The sequence below is a fragment of the Megalopta genalis genome, chromosome 5 (genome assembly GCF_051020955.1).
Source record: "Megalopta genalis isolate 19385.01 chromosome 5, iyMegGena1_principal, whole genome shotgun sequence".
NCBI classification, from domain to species: domain Eukaryota; kingdom Metazoa; phylum Arthropoda; class Insecta; order Hymenoptera; family Halictidae; genus Megalopta; species Megalopta genalis.
In genome coordinates this window covers 15826557-15842947 of record NC_135017.1, presented here as the reverse complement: position 1 = coordinate 15842947, position 16391 = coordinate 15826557, and the positions used below count along the sequence as shown (strand labels likewise).

The following is a 16391-nucleotide window of genomic DNA, read 5'->3' as shown; positions in this document are numbered from 1 at the left end:
ATCGTGGCAAAACACATATGTGCATTTAGGTGTACATACATACAACTGGATACAACCATTTATAATGTGTACATATACATTTATGCTTACTTTATAAACCAACTAAACATTTTAATTGATACGCAAGCATACCGAGCTGTATATGAAAGGAAAGCTTTGCAACGAATTTAAATTCGAATCTTGTTTAAAAACAAAACTTGTTTCTATGGTCACGCGGTGATTCAGGTGGGGATAGAAGTTTTATCAATCAAACTATGTACAATCGATAAGAACAAGCGATTTTTGCTTCCTCTTTCCGAGCATTTTTATCCCCACCATTTTTATGCGCATCCAGCTCCATGCAGTTGCTTTAGAAGGAGACCGAGAGATGATCGAAAGAGACAGAACGAAATCAACGGGCTCTACGTTGAGCGTTCATCCGGACAAGAAACGTAGGTCGTCTCACTTTACCATGCTTGCAATTTCACTCTCTTGCTCACTCGCCACTTCCTCCCTTCATCTAAAACTGTGAGGGCAGCACTGTTTAGCTGTGAAGCATCAACCAATTAGAGAAAAATAGTATTTCTACCTACCCTCAAACTTCTGAGCGCTCTATCCTCGACATCGCTTGATATGCTGAAGCACTATTTTACAGCGTATTCTTGAATTTGTAAGAGGATATACGCGGTTCACGATCGTGAGAGAGAATGAAGATCGAAGAAGTAAAAAGTACTGCAAAAACTCAAAGAATTTCAGCTCATACTCATATAAAAGGTTTGGGTCTTGACGAAAATGGAATTGCGATACAATCAGCGGCCGGCCTTGTTGGTCAGGAAATGGCTCGTGAGGTTAGTTACACTCAATATAGTGTATTTAAAAAATCATTACAATTCAAATTACAATAAGAAACATTTCAGGCTGCCGGGATAGTGGTTGACATGATAAAGTCCAAGAAAATGGCAGGTAGAGCTGTATTATTAGCTGGACCACCTGGTACAGGGAAAACAGCCATAGCGCTTGCGATTGCTCAAGAATTAGGTAACAAAGTACCATTCTGTCCTATGGTGGGCTCGGAAGTCTATAGTTCTGAAATAAAAAAAACAGAGGTGCTGATGGAGAACTTCAGACGAGCTATCGGCCTCAGAATCAAAGAAACCAAAGAAGTATATGAAGGGGAAGTTACAGAATTAACTCCAGTCGAAACAGAAAATCCAATGGGTGGATATGGAAAGACTGTATCCCATGTTGTCATTGGATTAAAAACTGCTAAAGGTACAAAACAGTTGAAGCTGGATCCTTCCATATACGAGTCTCTACAGAAAGAGAAAGTGGAGACAGGAGATGTAATTTATATCGAAGCAAACAGTGGTGCTGTAAAAAGACAGGGTAGAAGTGATAATTTTGCTACCGAATTTGATTTGGAGGCAGAAGAATATGTTCCATTGCCTAAAGGGGATGTTCATAAGAAGAAGGAAGTCATTCAAGATGTAACACTGCATGATTTAGATGTTGCTAATGCAAAGCCACAAGGTGGACAAGATATTATGTCCATGATGGGACAACTAATGAAACCTAAGAAAACAGAAATCACAGGTAAACACAGGTTAATTAAAATTTAGTCAATTTTTATATATTCTATCGAGTCGTAACATGCGAAATTCGCGAATTTGAATATGTTGTAGTCTTTAGCGGTATATAAATAAATCTCAAAGGATTTTCCAAAATTTTTAAAATTGTTAATTTTACAGGCCTGCAAAATGAAGCATCAACTTTTCTTCATCGAGCCATAACTATTAAATTACCAAACCGATAGAAAAGAAATTTTCGATGGTTACAGTAGAAACATAAGAGTATCTATTAAAAGATAGAAAGCGCAGCGTTCACTTCAAATAATTTTAATTTCGTCCATAAAGAGAACACTTGGAGCTATATCCTCCATTTTGTTAAATTTTTCGAAATGAATAGTGAAAAAATAAATTTTTTCAACTAAAATTATTTTTATAGATACTCATATTTCTATCATTACCACTAAAAATTTTATTTTCATCGATATGGTAGTTCAATAGTTATGATTTAATGAAAATAAGTTGACACTTTATTTTGTAAGTCTGTAAAATTAACAATACTGAAAATTTTGGAAAATCTTCCGAGATTTGTTTATATGTATATCGCTAAAGGGTACAACATATTTAAATTTGACCAAAATCTCTAAAAGTACTCCAAAAGGAGAGTGCGATTTTGCATAGAATGACCCCATTAAGATATAATTCTATTGAAACTTTTGATTGCAGATAAATTGCGTAAAGAGATTAACAAAGTAGTAAACAAGTACATAGACCAAGGAATCGCGGAACTGGTGCCAGGAGTTTTGTTCATAGACGAAGTACATATGTTGGATATAGAAACATTCACCTATCTTCATCGTGCTCTAGAAAGTGCTATTGCTCCAATAGTAATTTTTGCTACAAACAGAGGACGCTGTATAATTAGAGGCACAGAAGACATTGTATCTCCACATGGAATACCTCTTGATCTTTTAGATAGATTACTTATTATACGAACGCTTCCATACTCTAGAATGGAAACGGAACAAATAGTTAAGTTAAGGGCAACAACAGAAGGGTTGCAAATTGAAGATGAAGCTCTGACTACCTTAGGCGAGCTAGGTACTAAAACAACTCTTAGATATGTAGTACAACTTTTAACTCCTGCTGCATTAACAGCAAAAGTAAATGAAAGAACAGTTATTAAGAAAGAAGACATTGAAGAGGTACGCTCACTTTTCTTAGATGCAAAGTCTTCTGCTATAATTCTTACGCAAAATAAAGATAAATTTATGAAGTGAATTTGTTCGTTCGATTGCTTATATTTAGCGATGTATTTTTTAATTGAAGTTCAAATGTAAAGTTTCATTAGATTATTAACAATAAGAAAGTAACATTTAAGTAATTGATATCAAATATGACAAATAAAAAAGAAAGCAAATTTTGTAAACTATGGATTGTACTTTTTTAATATAATTTTTTACGTTCTGTTTTTCTTGAAATTATAAATAGCAACACTACTTTACGAATAGAAATTAGTTTAGGATGCGGAATACATCTGTGCGAAGGTAGTTTCCCAATACGGTTTAAGATATACATATGTGTATGTGTATGGTAAGCAAGGGGTTACGAAAGTTCAAGTTGTAATCAAGAGTTATGACATCAGTAAACGATAGGTCTTGTGGTATAAAATCTCCCTTCACTCAGACATGCTATTTAGTTTTCAGAAGTCTAAGTGGTTACAGTAGTCAGCTTAAATTTTTTGAAACACAGCTCTATAAATTTAACACCTTTTCGAAAGCATAATGCTCCGTATTTTGGAAATCGCGAAATGTTCAACGTTGCTAGGTAAACGTAAAATGATTCAACAGACCCGTGGTTTGGTTTTAAACCATGTAAGATCAGAAAATATCGACGAACTTCTACCTCGAAAGGATGAATTTCAACATAGACATATTGGTCCGCGAAAAGAAGAACAATTGCGTATGTTGGAAACCATTGGTTTTAAGGTATATTAAAAATATTAGAAATTAAATTTTGTGATTACTCATACTAACTTCAATAATTTTACAGAGTCTTGAAGAATTAACGAAAGCAGCGATTCCAGAAAAAATTTTGTACAATGAAGATTTAAAAATCGAACAATCAATTAGTAAGTAAACTGAAATGACTGAAGCATAGGAATCATATGCAGAAACGTGACAAGTCACGAGACCATTGATAAAGTAACACGCGAGAAGCGATAACCCTTTAACACTGAAAGACATCCGTCAGACAAGAGCAATATGAAAATATCAATTGTTTGGTATACATAGGATAAACAAGAACTTATTTTTATTTGGTGTATCACCACTCTATATATTCTCTATTATATATATACATACTATATCTATTATATACATGAAAACCCATTTCTCTATGCGTTTATTTGGTTCAACAGTTAATATCTTGATGCGATAGATTTTCTATAAAACTAACATATTTCAGCCGAATATGAATTACTGAAAAAGGTCACGAAAATCTCTAAAAAGAATGAAGTGTGGCGTACCTATATTGGCATGGGCTATCACAATTGTTGCGTTCCTCACACAATTATGAGGAATATATTTGAAAATCCAGGATGGTAAGGAATATTTTGATGGTCATCATTTTGATATACATCAGTATATTATATATTACTGTCTACTGATACACACAGGACAACGCAATACACTCCGTACCAACCGGAAATTTCCCAGGGCAGACTCGAAGGTCTATTAAACTATCAAACAATGATATGCGACTTGACTGGCATGGAAGTAGCGAATGCGTCGCTTTTGGACGAAGGCACGGCAGCAGCGGAAGCATTGGCTCTAGCACATAGGAGTAACAAGAGGAAGAGATTGTTTGTTTCCGATGTTGTCCATCCTCAAACAATCAGCGTAATTGCTACACGTGCTGCTTCCCTGGGTCTCTCACTGGAAATCGGAGACGTATTCAAAGTTGATACCAGTGTGAAGGATATCGCTGGGATTCTTGTACAATATCCCGATACAACAGGATCCATTCGCTCGTATGAGGAGGTGACAAAAATAGCACACGCTGACGGGGTACGTGTCCTGTGAAACAAAAACTCGCAATTAGATTCCATAATGTACTATATTACATTACAGACGCTGGTATGCGCCGCTACCGATTTGCTAGCGTTGGCCATCCTTCAGCCTCCTAGCGAATTTGGAGCAGACATTTGTATCGGCACGAGCCAACGATTCGGCGTGCCATTAGGATATGGGGGCCCTCATGCAGGATTTTTTGCGTGTCGGCAAAAGCAGGTGCGCCTAATGCCAGGTAGAATGATTGGCGTCACTAAAGATTCGACGGGCCAAGATGCGTATCGTTTAGCCCTTCAAACGCGCGAACAGCATATCAGAAGAGACAGAGCCACCAGCAATATCTGCACCGCACAAGCACTGCTGGCAAATATGTCCGCAATGTACGCAGTCTACCATGGACCCGAGGGTATCAAGAACATAGCAAATCTAGTACACAATTTGACCTTGACTCTTGCCAAAGGTCTAGCGAACGCGGGCAATAAGATAGACAACGAATACTTTTTCGACACCATTAAGATACTGCCGAAGCTGCCTATAGATGTTATAAAACGTAACGCGACTTCGCACAAAATCAACTTTCGGTAGTTGACGCTGATAGATTCTTAAATCGTTTCAGCAAGACGAGATATACAGAGGAACCCTTTTTTTTCTTTTTTCCTTTTTCAGATATTACGAAGATGGAGTTGGGATATCCCTAGACGAAACTACGACTGTACAGGACATAAATGATATATGGAAAGTTTTCGGTATGGAGACAACGATTGAAAGCTTCTATGAAAATGAGGCTTGTATGGACAAAAACTTAAATAAATCCTGTTTCGTTCGTACTACGCCGTATTTGCAACATCCAGTGTTCAACAGCCACCGTTCTGAAACAAGAATAGTTCGATACATGAAGTCCTTGGAGAACAAAGATGTGTCCTTGGTACATAGCATGATACCCCTGGTAAGTATACAACACATATATGTTTACATACATACTTCTAAGGTACTAAATTTCTTGATAGGGATCCTGCACGATGAAGCTGAATTCCACCACGGAAATGATGCCTTGCAGTTTACCAGGATTCACGGACATTCATCCCTTTGTTCCTGTCGAGCAGGCCAAAGGATATCAAGAGTTATTCGCTGAACTGGAGCGAGATCTGTGCGCTATAACCGGTTATGATAACATAAGTTTTCAGCCAAACAGCGGCGCACAAGGAGAATACGCTGGCCTGAGAGCCATACAATGTTACCACGAGTCTAGACAGGACAAGCATCGACAAGTATGTTTGATTCCTATCTCTGCACATGGCACGAATCCCGCCTCTGCCCAGATGGCTGGTATGCAAGTGAAACCGATCCTGGTACAGAAGGACGGTTCCGTCGATATGGCACATTTAACGGAGGTGATCGATAAATACCAAGACACGTTGTCTTGCTTAATGATAACGTATCCTTCGACTAACGGTGTCTTCGAGGAAACGATCGGTGACATTTGTACCATGATTCACCGTGTTGGTGGCCAGGTATATCTGGATGGAGCCAACATGAATGCTCAGGTGGGTTTGTGCCGTCCAGGTGATTATGGTAGCGACGTGTCGCACCTGAATCTGCATAAAACTTTCTGTATACCTCACGGAGGTGGCGGCCCCGGTATGGGACCCATCGGAGTGTAAGTTAAGCTATAAAACTTTCCAGTAAATTTTTTAATAAAACTTTATAAGAAACTTGTTTTTCTTTGTTTTTGTAGTAAACGGCACCTTGCGCCGTTTCTTCCAAACCATCCGGTAATCGACTGCACGAGTAATGTTAAAAACAAAAATGGTAAACAACGATCTGGCACGGTGTCTGCTGCTCCATTTGGTTCCTCGGCTATCTTGCCAATCTCTTGGGCCTACATCAAGATGATGGGTCCCAAGGGGTTAAGGAAAGCCACACAAGTTGCGATTCTAAATGCGAATTACATGAGCAAGCGGTTGGAAAAGTTTTATAAAACTTTGTACAGAGGAAAGACGGAATTAGTCGCTCATGAATTCATCTTGGACGTGAGGAATTTGAAAAAGACTGCGAACGTCGAGGCTGTCGATATCGCGAAGAGACTGATGGATTACGGTTTTCATGCTCCCACAATGAGTTGGCCTGTCACGGGTACATTGATGATCGAACCAACCGAATCCGAAGACAAGGGAGAACTGGATAGATTCTGTGACGCTCTTATCTGTAAGATTATTAATCTGCACAATTCTATGGCCTTCGTATTTTGATTCTATGGATTCACTTGCAGCCATACGACACGAGATCAACGATATTGAAAATGGGAAACTAGACATTGCCAATAATCCGTTGAAAATGGCACCACATACTCAGGAGCAAGTGATATCGAGTACATGGGATCGGCCCTACTCTCGGGAAGTAGCTGCGTTCCCGGCTGTAAGTAAAACATACGTCTAAAATTGAAATCGAACAACAAACTATTATTTAAAGATTTAAATAACTTGTTTGCATTTTAGCCATTCGTGAAAGGAAATAATAAAATTTGGCCAAGCGTGGGAAGAATAGATGATATATACGGTGACAAGAATCTATTCTGCACCTGTCCTCCTATTCTCTGAGTTACAAAATGAATTCTACAAATTCATATAACGAATAACTGTGTATAGTTAGTTATAGTGGAACTATTTAAATATTTATTGTAATTTCTGTACAAATGTATATGTGTTCATGTAGAATATGATATAATTTATGTATAAGTAAACAAAATTCAACAAAAAACGAAAAAAAGAAGAAAAGATTATTCCATTTGACCGACGCCGACGTGATATTTTTCTAATTGATTCAATGACGTAGAATATGATTGCTACGCCAACGTAGTACATTCGATAAATATACAATTTAATATTTGATTCGATTGAATTTTACCATATTTACAATATATCTTGTTAGAGAAATCAGATTCTTCTCCGGATAATTAACATAAATATCATCATTATAAGCCGGGCATAAGATATGCTATATTGTCAAGCATCTGCGAAAGTGTCTCGTGTTTAGCCCCGTTCGTTTCCGGCACTTGTTGCGTTAAACAGATCAATGGGCCCAAGGCGCAAAGTAACGAATCCAAAAGAACCGATAGGCTGCCGGACACTGCAATTTGTCCATCATGTTCTTTAAGGCGTTCGCCGATAATCGTTAAACTTTCACCAAGCAATTTTAGATGGGCGGCAACGTCGATGGGTTGCGTTCCGACTACTTTATACATCCCCGTGCCAATTAACGGCTCGTTAACCAGATCTTTTCCAGATCGATTCGACGGCGGTGATACAGGAACATTCCCTACCACGGATGGCAGGCCCAGTTGAATTGTTTTTTTCGAGGTAGCAGGCTTTTGCTCTTTTCCATTACCTGTAATAAAATAAAGACCAACGATAATCGTAAAAGAGCGCATGATCATTATGTACCGCGAAACTGTTCCGTGATTCGTCTACCTCTAAACGAGATGCATGCATACCAAACAAATAATAATGAAACATCTACCACAGAATTTATAGGCATAAAAAAACAATATTTAGTATTCCGATCAAATTTTTACTAATACGCGTGCACGAGAAGCAAATTAGGATGAATAAACTCTACCGCATGACTTTAGTGGCATACTCGTGAAAGTGTTGTATACATGAGAAGAACCAACAAACCCACCAATTTTATTAATGAACTTTTTTCGCGAAGCGGGCGCTGGCATTTTCCAAACAGGCTCATCTTTACTCGCTGGTAAAGAATGAGGCTTCGCCGCCAAGCGTATCGCGCGTCTGCGCCAGTTATACTTTTCCAGATTCGGCACTGTAGCCCACAGTTCTCCTAACCGTTTCGAAATTGCTGCAAAATCTACAAAAAGCAATGTTTCACCAATAACATTAGCTTTCTTTCCTAATTTAACTGTTATTACAAATGTGTCTATTTTAACTCGACTCATTAAATCGTTTTAGAAGACACTGAAACTATATTTTTTCACTCTCTTCTAAGCTATTTTAGTAAGTCAAATTAAAGTATAGAGAAAGAAATAAAACTTATAATTATATACCCATATATGGACATTGCTCTAATAATTCTTGTCTAATTCCTTTAGCCCATAACATGTAAGCGGTGAATCTTGTTTTCTGAAAACATTATTCAATTGTAAGACAATTTTCTCTTAGTAACATCGCCATTTGTACATACCCCTTTGTCTTTTCGTTGTGCCTTCATTCTACCTATTATCTTGCCATCTTTGATAATTAGCTTTTTCTTACATTTCTCAAGCATGTATAAACTATTCGCTTGCGAGGGTGTTGTTTCTTGGCCAGGTGGCTCCAGTTTTCTAAAACCTGTTTCTCTATCATCTATCATAAGTGGATCTACATCGTCGTCGCTTCCAGAGTCCATACTGTATCTCTCATCTTCGTTTAATCCAGATGGATCATCCGACTCCGACTCCGACATTTGCCCCTCATTATCCGATAAGGTATCGTCTTTAATTCTTTGTTGACCAGAATTGGAATTGGAATTGGAATTGGAATTGGAATTCTTTCTCTGTCTTCCACCGCTCGCATGTATCGGTTGATTGTGTGCCACGGGTTCTGGATCGTATCTATCCAACAATTGCTGACGTTGTAAGTGTTGAGCTTTCTGCCGTTTGTACTTGTTGTCCGTAAAATCATCTGGTGATTCAAAGTCAACCAACTTGGAAGATTTCTTTCTCACACGGCCACTGCGGGAGATACCAGTGACCTCTAGATCTGAAATATAAAGCCGACTGCACCTTGCCAAGAAAGAGAAAAGGTCCAAAATACTTTGCAACACAGCTATCTACCACTCTCACATTGATCAACAACTCAATTATCACTTTATGCCTATGTAATGTATTCGAACATACTATACATCAAACGTAGATGGGTATTAAAACATGGTTTACTACTTATATTCCTCCTCTCATTATTTTTGTTAAATTCAATGAATCTTTTAACCGAATGTAATTGAATCTCGTGGACGCGTATTATATATGAAAAAAACATCTTCGTTACAAAATGTAAACAGTAGATTCTCCGTGTACACAGAATTGGAGCATGTGCAAATATCCAAAAGAAATTCGAAATTGACAGAAATTCGAATATTGTGATCTGCCTAATAATAATTTGTCCAATAATATAATAATATTATTAATTGAGTGTTGTTATTATAGAACTGAGAAATTTGATTTAGAAGATTTCGTAATTGTTTAATAACTTAACCTCAAATGAATTGTATTTATGATTAGTTCAACGATTCTCCGCTACGAAGAAACGCGCTGAAAACCAAAAGTTAAGCAGCTTTGACTAAAATATCGCCAAGAAAATCGGCAAATTAGCTACATACGCGCGCAAATCATGCGAAATATTGCAAGCGGACACGAGCAATACAAGCAAGTGTTCTACCAAATGTCTTTCCTTATGAAACAAATGCTGATCTCACCGTCACTTTTCTGACGTTTCGGTGTCACGAACATATCCATAGCGTTGCTTTGTTGTTCCGTGATGAGCTTCTTGCGCCGCGGCGTCTTCTCGGATCTTGCGTGTTTATAAACACTAGTTTGCATCACGTAACAACAACTTCACCTCTTTTTTCTGCACCACACTCATCTGATCATTCTGACCGCATTTTCTGTGATCATTTTGCACGACGAATTCTTGTTTTGGAGCTAAGTAATCCTGTTTTAATTCTATGACGTTTTTAAAAACAACTACTACAAACAAAACCAGAATGCACTGGTGTGTGCAGCTCGTATATACTACGCATTCATAATTCGCCGCGGGAAATTTGAATATTTATTCGTTGTGTTACATCAATCGTATAATTGTATCTTAGAAATTATTTTTGCCACAAGGGTTATAATAAATGCATACAAAAATTATTTATTTCATACAGTCAGATTCAATAAATGTATATACAATATTTGAAAATTTATTCAGTTCAATGAATCTTTTGAAGATTAAAGTTTCTTTATATATCATCTTCTTGCTGCCACCCATCTTCATTGGATAAAAATCTTCTTTTATGGCTAGTATTCATATAAGGTCTTAAAGCCCATTCTATGTCGGCAGTTGCTTCCACATCCAATGTAGCTAGTTTAATTTCATAGAGTTTCAATTGAAATCTTGGGCCTACTTCAGTTAACTCTATGTCCTTTCCATTTAATTTTTTGTAAGTATGATGGCGAAAAGATATGTAATCATCGTGATTGGCAAAAGTAATTATTCTTTTGCTATCTTCTTTAGGCACAGGGAACAAGTACTTTAAAATACTAGCAACTCTTTCTCCCAACTTTGTTTGAAAGTTATGAAAAACCAAATGAGGATATTGTTCCGACATTGTTCCAATATTTGGTATATCATGCCTCATAACAACATCTGATATTGTAAAATATGCAGTAGGTCCGTACGGAAGATGACAGATGACCAGGGAATCTGGTACTCCTCTGTGTTCATGTACGATTACAAAATCTGTAACATCGTTTGACCTACAAGCATGTATGAGCTGCTTCATTTCATAATTTCCACGATTCATTCTCTGGGAATTAGGAAATATTAGGCGTAATTCCTTAACAAACATCTTCAATCTGGAACTAGGATCACGAGAAGTGGTAATTACAATTTTCGGATTTTCTACTCCAGCCCACCTGTATTCGTCATCCTCGTGAGAGCCTAAAGTTCCACCCATTTCGGTGCCCATAGCAACTGCCATTTCTGGTCCAGCATCTTCCCATTCCAAACTTTTCTGTACACGTAACGCGTCCTTCCTAAGATCTGGATGTATCGGTATATTCTCTTCTAAACTTCGTTTCAATTTTTCTTTCTTATCTTGTATACTCTTCAACTTGTCCTGAACAGATTTTCTATACAGATATTCCCTTCGAAGTCTTGCTTGTCTACGCAACATTTTCGTCTGTTCTTATATCTCTTTCCGTTTTAAATTCTTTTTACTCAAAGAAACTAAAATGTCGAGAACCGGTCACGACAAAAATAGAAAGGTTATGTTGAACAACGCGTGTTTACGAGAAAACTCCTCAATCAAGGCATCAATTGGTATAAATAGTTACAACCAGTGTACCTAGATCGCGCCACAAAAGTGGTAACAGGGCATGACAAGTAGTGATGGAAAAAAACACCGGAAAAAAATTACTTTCTGCATCGTATTCGTCTGTTGACACTAGTCAAATTCCATACACATATAGTGTTTTTACATTACTCTTGAAGGAAATATTTTAGGTAGCCACCAACAAATATTTATTAAATTTCTGTGTCGGTATGACAGTTACATTGGACTACGAAAGTCCATACATATCATATAGAATAATTTGTCTATTCTGTACCATTCTATTCTGATCTGTACTTCGTCTATGGTTATGTGTGTGTGCGTTATGTGTACACGCTTTAATTACATGTTGTAATTTGTGCCTCTCAATTCGTAGTCGACAATGACAGTTCTTAATGGTTCTTAATCCTTAAAATGAAATTTAAGTGATATACTAAATAGTGAATACGTATTTTTAATAGTTATATGATGGCCGATAGTTTGTCAAAGGTGTTCGCAACCGAAGATTTTAGTGCAGAAAAATGTGAGTACTATGTGGCGACTAAATCAAGTACTAAATATGTTAACAATTTTGTTTCTTTTCAGTCGTTAAAGAATTAAGCGCACAATGCGTTGGTGCGGACGAGTTAAGGCAGCAACGAGCAAAGATTCAAGAACTTGCAAACAATACATCCGCCCAATTAAAACGTAACGTTTATCAAAACTATATGCAGTTTATAGAAACAGCCAAAGAAATTTCACACCTGGAAAGTGAAATGTATCAATTGTCGCAACTATTAAGTGAACAACGTTCCTTGTTAAGTACATTAGGATCCACCAGAACTGCAGGTGTTATCTTTGAAGATTTATCTGAATCTAGAGAAGAAGGTACTAATGAATTCATTTCCAAGGAAGAGGAGCAAAAGCTGAAATTAATGCTACTACTTGAAAATGTAGAAGGCGCGATGGTAAGCCTGGAGCACTTGGACAGCTTTTTTTTAAAAACAAGAAAGAATCATTAGCTTCAGATTTGGTTCACAGAGTTTAGCAGAAACACCTGGACGTATATGTTTACATGAAGGTTCATTACTTGAGCTAGATCCGTTAGAAGGAACTCCACTGAAAAGAGTTCATGCGTATCTATTCAACGACATATTGATGATCTCCTCTTGGTTAGCGAATGGAAACAGACGAGGGCCACCTAGATATAAAATGCAAGCTGTGTATAATCTTGAAAGTTTAGCAGTCGTTAATGTAAGAGATTTAGGAACAGTAAAATTGGCATTCAAACTGTTAGCATTTTCTGATACAAGAGTATTCCAATGCGCGACTGCAACGAGTAAAGTTAGTGTACCAAGAAATATATAGAGTATTGTCAGACTCTATGGAGAAAACTACAATAGAAATTATAACATTAGAATTTTCGTTTCAGAAAGAGTGGTTGGACAAATGTGAACAAGCAAAGAAAATGAAATTATCTGAAGATAATCCAAGTGGCCATGTACAGAACATAGATACACAGTCCAAAGAAGAAAAAATGCCACCTTCCCGATCAATGTCTCTCGATTCTAATACCCTAGGTTCAATCAAGATGCCGAATGAAATTATTATTATAAGTTATGCATATATTCTGTTTCATCTCTCACAATGGTCCATTTTGGTTTCCCAGGTACAGACGACGTAGATTCAGAATTGTTCGAACCACCACCAGAATGGATGCTGGAAGTTGCAGAAGATTTAGATTCTTGTATAGCTCAACGTCATTTTGAAGAAGCTTACGGCCTTTTAGAGAAAGCGAAAACTTACTTAAAAGATTGCCAAATATCGCCAGTTTTAGTCGATATACATTCAAAAGTAAATGATAGAGGCCGATCTTTGGTTGACGTTATAACAAAAGAACTTGAAGTAAGTGCCGAAGCAAAATCACTTCAAGGAGGTGGTTTAAGAAGTGCACGACGTGTAGTGAGATTATTGATACAACTTAATAGAAGTGCTCAAGCTTGTCAGTTGTATTTACGACTGTGTACCGCTGTGTTGAGGGCACGTTTAAAAAGAGTGAAAAGAGAAGGTGCTATCGCGCCTTACGTAAAACAACTTAGCGCAATCGCATTTAGCAATATCGTAGAAATCTCCAAAGAATTTCGAAGACTTTTTCTACAATCTACAAATTGTACATCTGGTAACTATATAATCTAATATAAATGATATAATCGTCAGGGTGTTTCTGCCGAAGTTGTTCACATTCAATGAATTTTCTTTCCATTCATAGATTTTGCCTTAATTTCAGGTTTGGTTGTATGGTGCAGTCAAGAAATTAAACATCTAACGACACATTTAATCAAACAACTTTTTATACCTCAAGTGTCTCTAAGCACTTTAGTGGAGTGTATAGTTTCTATTCGATGTCACTGTGATCAGGTAAAATCCTAGGTAACAACAGAATTTCTGAACATTTGCTAAAGTATTTTTCTTCTTAGTTGACACATCTTGGAATGGATTTTCGTTATCAACTAGATGGTCAACTGAGATCCCCGTTAACAAAAGCTATACAAGATTCCGGTGATAAATATACTGAAATTGTAAAGGTGCATATTGCTGAGGACACTTGGCGACCGACTAATTTAGAAACAAGCAAAAGTGTTCAAAAATTATTGTCTGAAATGGACGACCTTGGGATAACTGTACCATCATCTTATCTAATGGACGAACATAGGATCACATTGACCAACAATACATTGACATTTTCAAAAATTTACATCACCCTGTTAGAGGATTGTTTAAATGTTGCTACACCGGAACTCATGGCTACGATAGACGGAGTACTAGTATCTGTCATGCGAGTTCAAGTGCAACATGTTATTTTATCCCTTACGAATCCGAAATTAAAACAGGAGGTAATTTACTTTTGCTGATCGGCATCGTGTCTAATTTCCTTGTTGTCGAGATTTGTAACCATTTTAATTATTTCCTATAAATTTAGAAACAGTTGGTTCATGATAATGCAGCCTACATTCGTGATATTATAATTGTGCGAGGGCTGGAGCTGTATAAATCGACAACTAATCAAGTGTTCAAGAAATTGTTGGCTTTGAAAGAGCAAATTGTATTTGATTCATTATCCTTAACTAAACCAAAACCTGCACCTAGGACATCTGTAGCAAAGTATTCGACCACAGAATATATTTGATTGTACCGAAATGTATGATTGTATAGAAATATTGCGTTATTGTACATAACTGGAAGTAAAAGAAAACGAAACACATTGGATGTGTGTATTATACTTTATATATGGGCTATTACAAGCCAAGTGATTCCTGCGAGTAAATAACCCATACAAGTTAATTTGTTTTATCTTTCAATAAATACATCTACTAAATCGAAAAAGAATAACTTGTTTCTGAAACCTATCACAGGTGCATGATTAATGCTAATATAGAACAAATGAAAATTACGCTTAATATACAGTATTTTGATTTAAACAACTGATACATTATTGAACTATTTTATATTTTTGTTTTTGTTTTCTCAGTGTTTCCATTTTCTTCTAATTTTCTTTTCTTTGCACGAATGTCTGCCAATGTTTGTTCTATACTTCTTTGATCTTTCTTGTTTTCACTGGGAACTGAAACCAATTTTTTCATTAGAAGTAAGCATTTCAGCAGAAACTAAAGAGCCAAAACGTGAACCTACCACAACCATAACTGCTGTTAGCTTCTGTTTTCTTGGCTGCCTCTAGAGCTGCTTCCTTCCCTATTAAGTGTTGATACTTATCCTTATAATAACTATTAGGTACAAAGTTGTCTTTTCGTTTCTTGGCTTTTGCATTTTCTATTTCTTCTTTGGCTCGTCTTTCTTTCTCTTCGGCAACCCGCTTAGCTATTTTGTCATTCCATTCTTCACCTCTGCGTAATGCGTTCAGCTGATCTTCTGATGGTGCATGTTCCCTTTTAAAGATCATTATGTGCCGATCCATACCATCTTCTCCAAAGGAATATGCCCACACATTTGCGACTTCGGCAACGTCGTGTCTATAATAAGAAAATATAATATTACTAGCACTGTATATAATTTGAAATGTAGCTTTTTCTATGTACATTATACTTCTATGAATCTGATCCATCGGTGGGAACTTGTATTCCTTAATACTGTCATCTTGAAGAAACTTATTAATTTTTGTTTCTACCTAGTATAATAGAGATGAAAACAGTAATGTATATATTAACAATTTCTTTTCGCGAAAGCAGAAATATAAAAAAAAATAAATAAGGAATAAAGAATAAATAAATAAATAAATAAAGAAAGAAAATGTTTGAACCTTTTCACGAAATATTTTTAATCTTTCAGCTTCTGCTTTTTGCTGCTTCTGATATTCTTCTTTCTGTTCTGTACACAATAGAAGTTATCGTGTCAATAAAAATAATTATTACGAAAAAGAAGGAAGACCGATGATATAGATTAACTGGCAACTGACTTCTCATCAATGCTTTTTGTTTATCACTGACTGTAGGAGGTTTATCCATAGAATTCATAATAGATCCCAACAAATCCATAATTGTGTTAATGTTACGTCGATGATTACGTATCGTTGAAATTTGTTACTTTTCGAAAAGTATTTTATGAAAGGAAACTAAAGGAGACCTTCAAAACACTTTCTTTCGACAAACCAAACGAACGTCTCATCTATAATAAAATTTTGCTCTCCTGAAAAAAG

The 16391-nt window shown here is 36.6% G+C and overlaps 6 protein-coding genes across 9 annotated transcripts; 3 read left to right on the top strand and 3 right to left on the bottom strand.

The window, feature by feature from the left end:
* Positions 1-497: 497 nt before the first annotated feature.
* Positions 498-2976, top strand: pont (RuvB-like helicase pontin). The gene is made up of 3 exons (XM_033481973.2): positions 498-827; positions 897-1572; positions 2271-2976. The coding sequence occupies exons 1-3, from the start codon at positions 687-689 to the stop codon at positions 2822-2824; spliced, it is 1371 nt and encodes a 456-aa protein (XP_033337864.1). The 5' UTR covers positions 498-686; the 3' UTR covers positions 2825-2976.
* Positions 2977-3113: 137 nt separating this feature from the next.
* On the top strand, positions 3114-7503 carry LOC117227060 (glycine dehydrogenase (decarboxylating), mitochondrial). The gene is made up of 10 exons (XM_033481971.2): positions 3114-3532; positions 3597-3675; positions 4011-4146; positions 4222-4612; positions 4676-5196; positions 5282-5561; positions 5623-6272; positions 6351-6820; positions 6885-7030; positions 7111-7503. Exons 1-10 carry the CDS (start codon positions 3329-3331, stop codon positions 7210-7212), a joined length of 2979 nt encoding a protein of 992 aa, XP_033337862.2. The 5' UTR covers positions 3114-3328; the 3' UTR covers positions 7213-7503.
* Positions 7265-10349, bottom strand: LOC117227063 (uncharacterized). 4 transcript variants are annotated; one of them, XM_033481976.2, is made up of 5 exons: positions 10082-10349; positions 8813-9369; positions 8676-8751; positions 8294-8479; positions 7265-7999 (listed from the first exon to the last, which is right to left on the bottom strand). In XM_033481976.2, the coding sequence occupies exons 1-5, from the start codon at positions 10203-10205 to the stop codon at positions 7587-7589; spliced, it is 1356 nt and encodes a 451-aa protein (XP_033337867.1). In that variant the 5' UTR covers positions 10206-10349; the 3' UTR covers positions 7265-7586. The 4 variants fall into 4 exon arrangements, with proteins under 4 accessions (XP_033337867.1, XP_033337868.1, XP_033337869.1 ...); XM_033481977.2 differs by having other exon boundaries at positions 8813-9363; XM_033481978.2 differs by having other exon boundaries at positions 9986-10083.
* Positions 10350-10495: 146 nt separating this feature from the next.
* LOC143259491 (U3 small nucleolar ribonucleoprotein IMP4) lies at positions 10496-11695 on the bottom strand. Its single transcript, XM_076522001.1, has 2 exons — positions 11286-11695; positions 10496-11126 (listed from the first exon to the last, which is right to left on the bottom strand). The coding sequence occupies exons 1-2, from the start codon at positions 11543-11545 to the stop codon at positions 10610-10612; spliced, it is 777 nt and encodes a 258-aa protein (XP_076378116.1). The 5' UTR covers positions 11546-11695; the 3' UTR covers positions 10496-10609.
* A 39-nt stretch (positions 11696-11734) lies between these two features.
* Positions 11735-14942, top strand: Exo84 (exocyst complex component Exo84). Its single transcript, XM_033481972.2, has 9 exons — positions 11735-11874; positions 12163-12224; positions 12287-12648; positions 12722-13024; positions 13113-13260; positions 13350-13859; positions 13968-14098; positions 14158-14574; positions 14661-14942. The coding sequence occupies exons 2-9, from the start codon at positions 12167-12169 to the stop codon at positions 14865-14867; spliced, it is 2136 nt and encodes a 711-aa protein (XP_033337863.1). The 5' UTR covers positions 11735-11874; positions 12163-12166; the 3' UTR covers positions 14868-14942.
* Positions 14943-14947: 5 nt separating this feature from the next.
* LOC117226888 (sperm-associated antigen 7 homolog) lies at positions 14948-16384 on the bottom strand. Its single transcript, XM_033481657.2, has 5 exons — positions 16152-16384; positions 15996-16063; positions 15775-15863; positions 15371-15708; positions 14948-15302 (listed from the first exon to the last, which is right to left on the bottom strand). Exons 1-5 carry the CDS (start codon positions 16228-16230, stop codon positions 15184-15186), a joined length of 693 nt encoding a protein of 230 aa, XP_033337548.2. The 5' UTR covers positions 16231-16384; the 3' UTR covers positions 14948-15183.
* Positions 16385-16391: the final 7 nt, after the last annotated feature.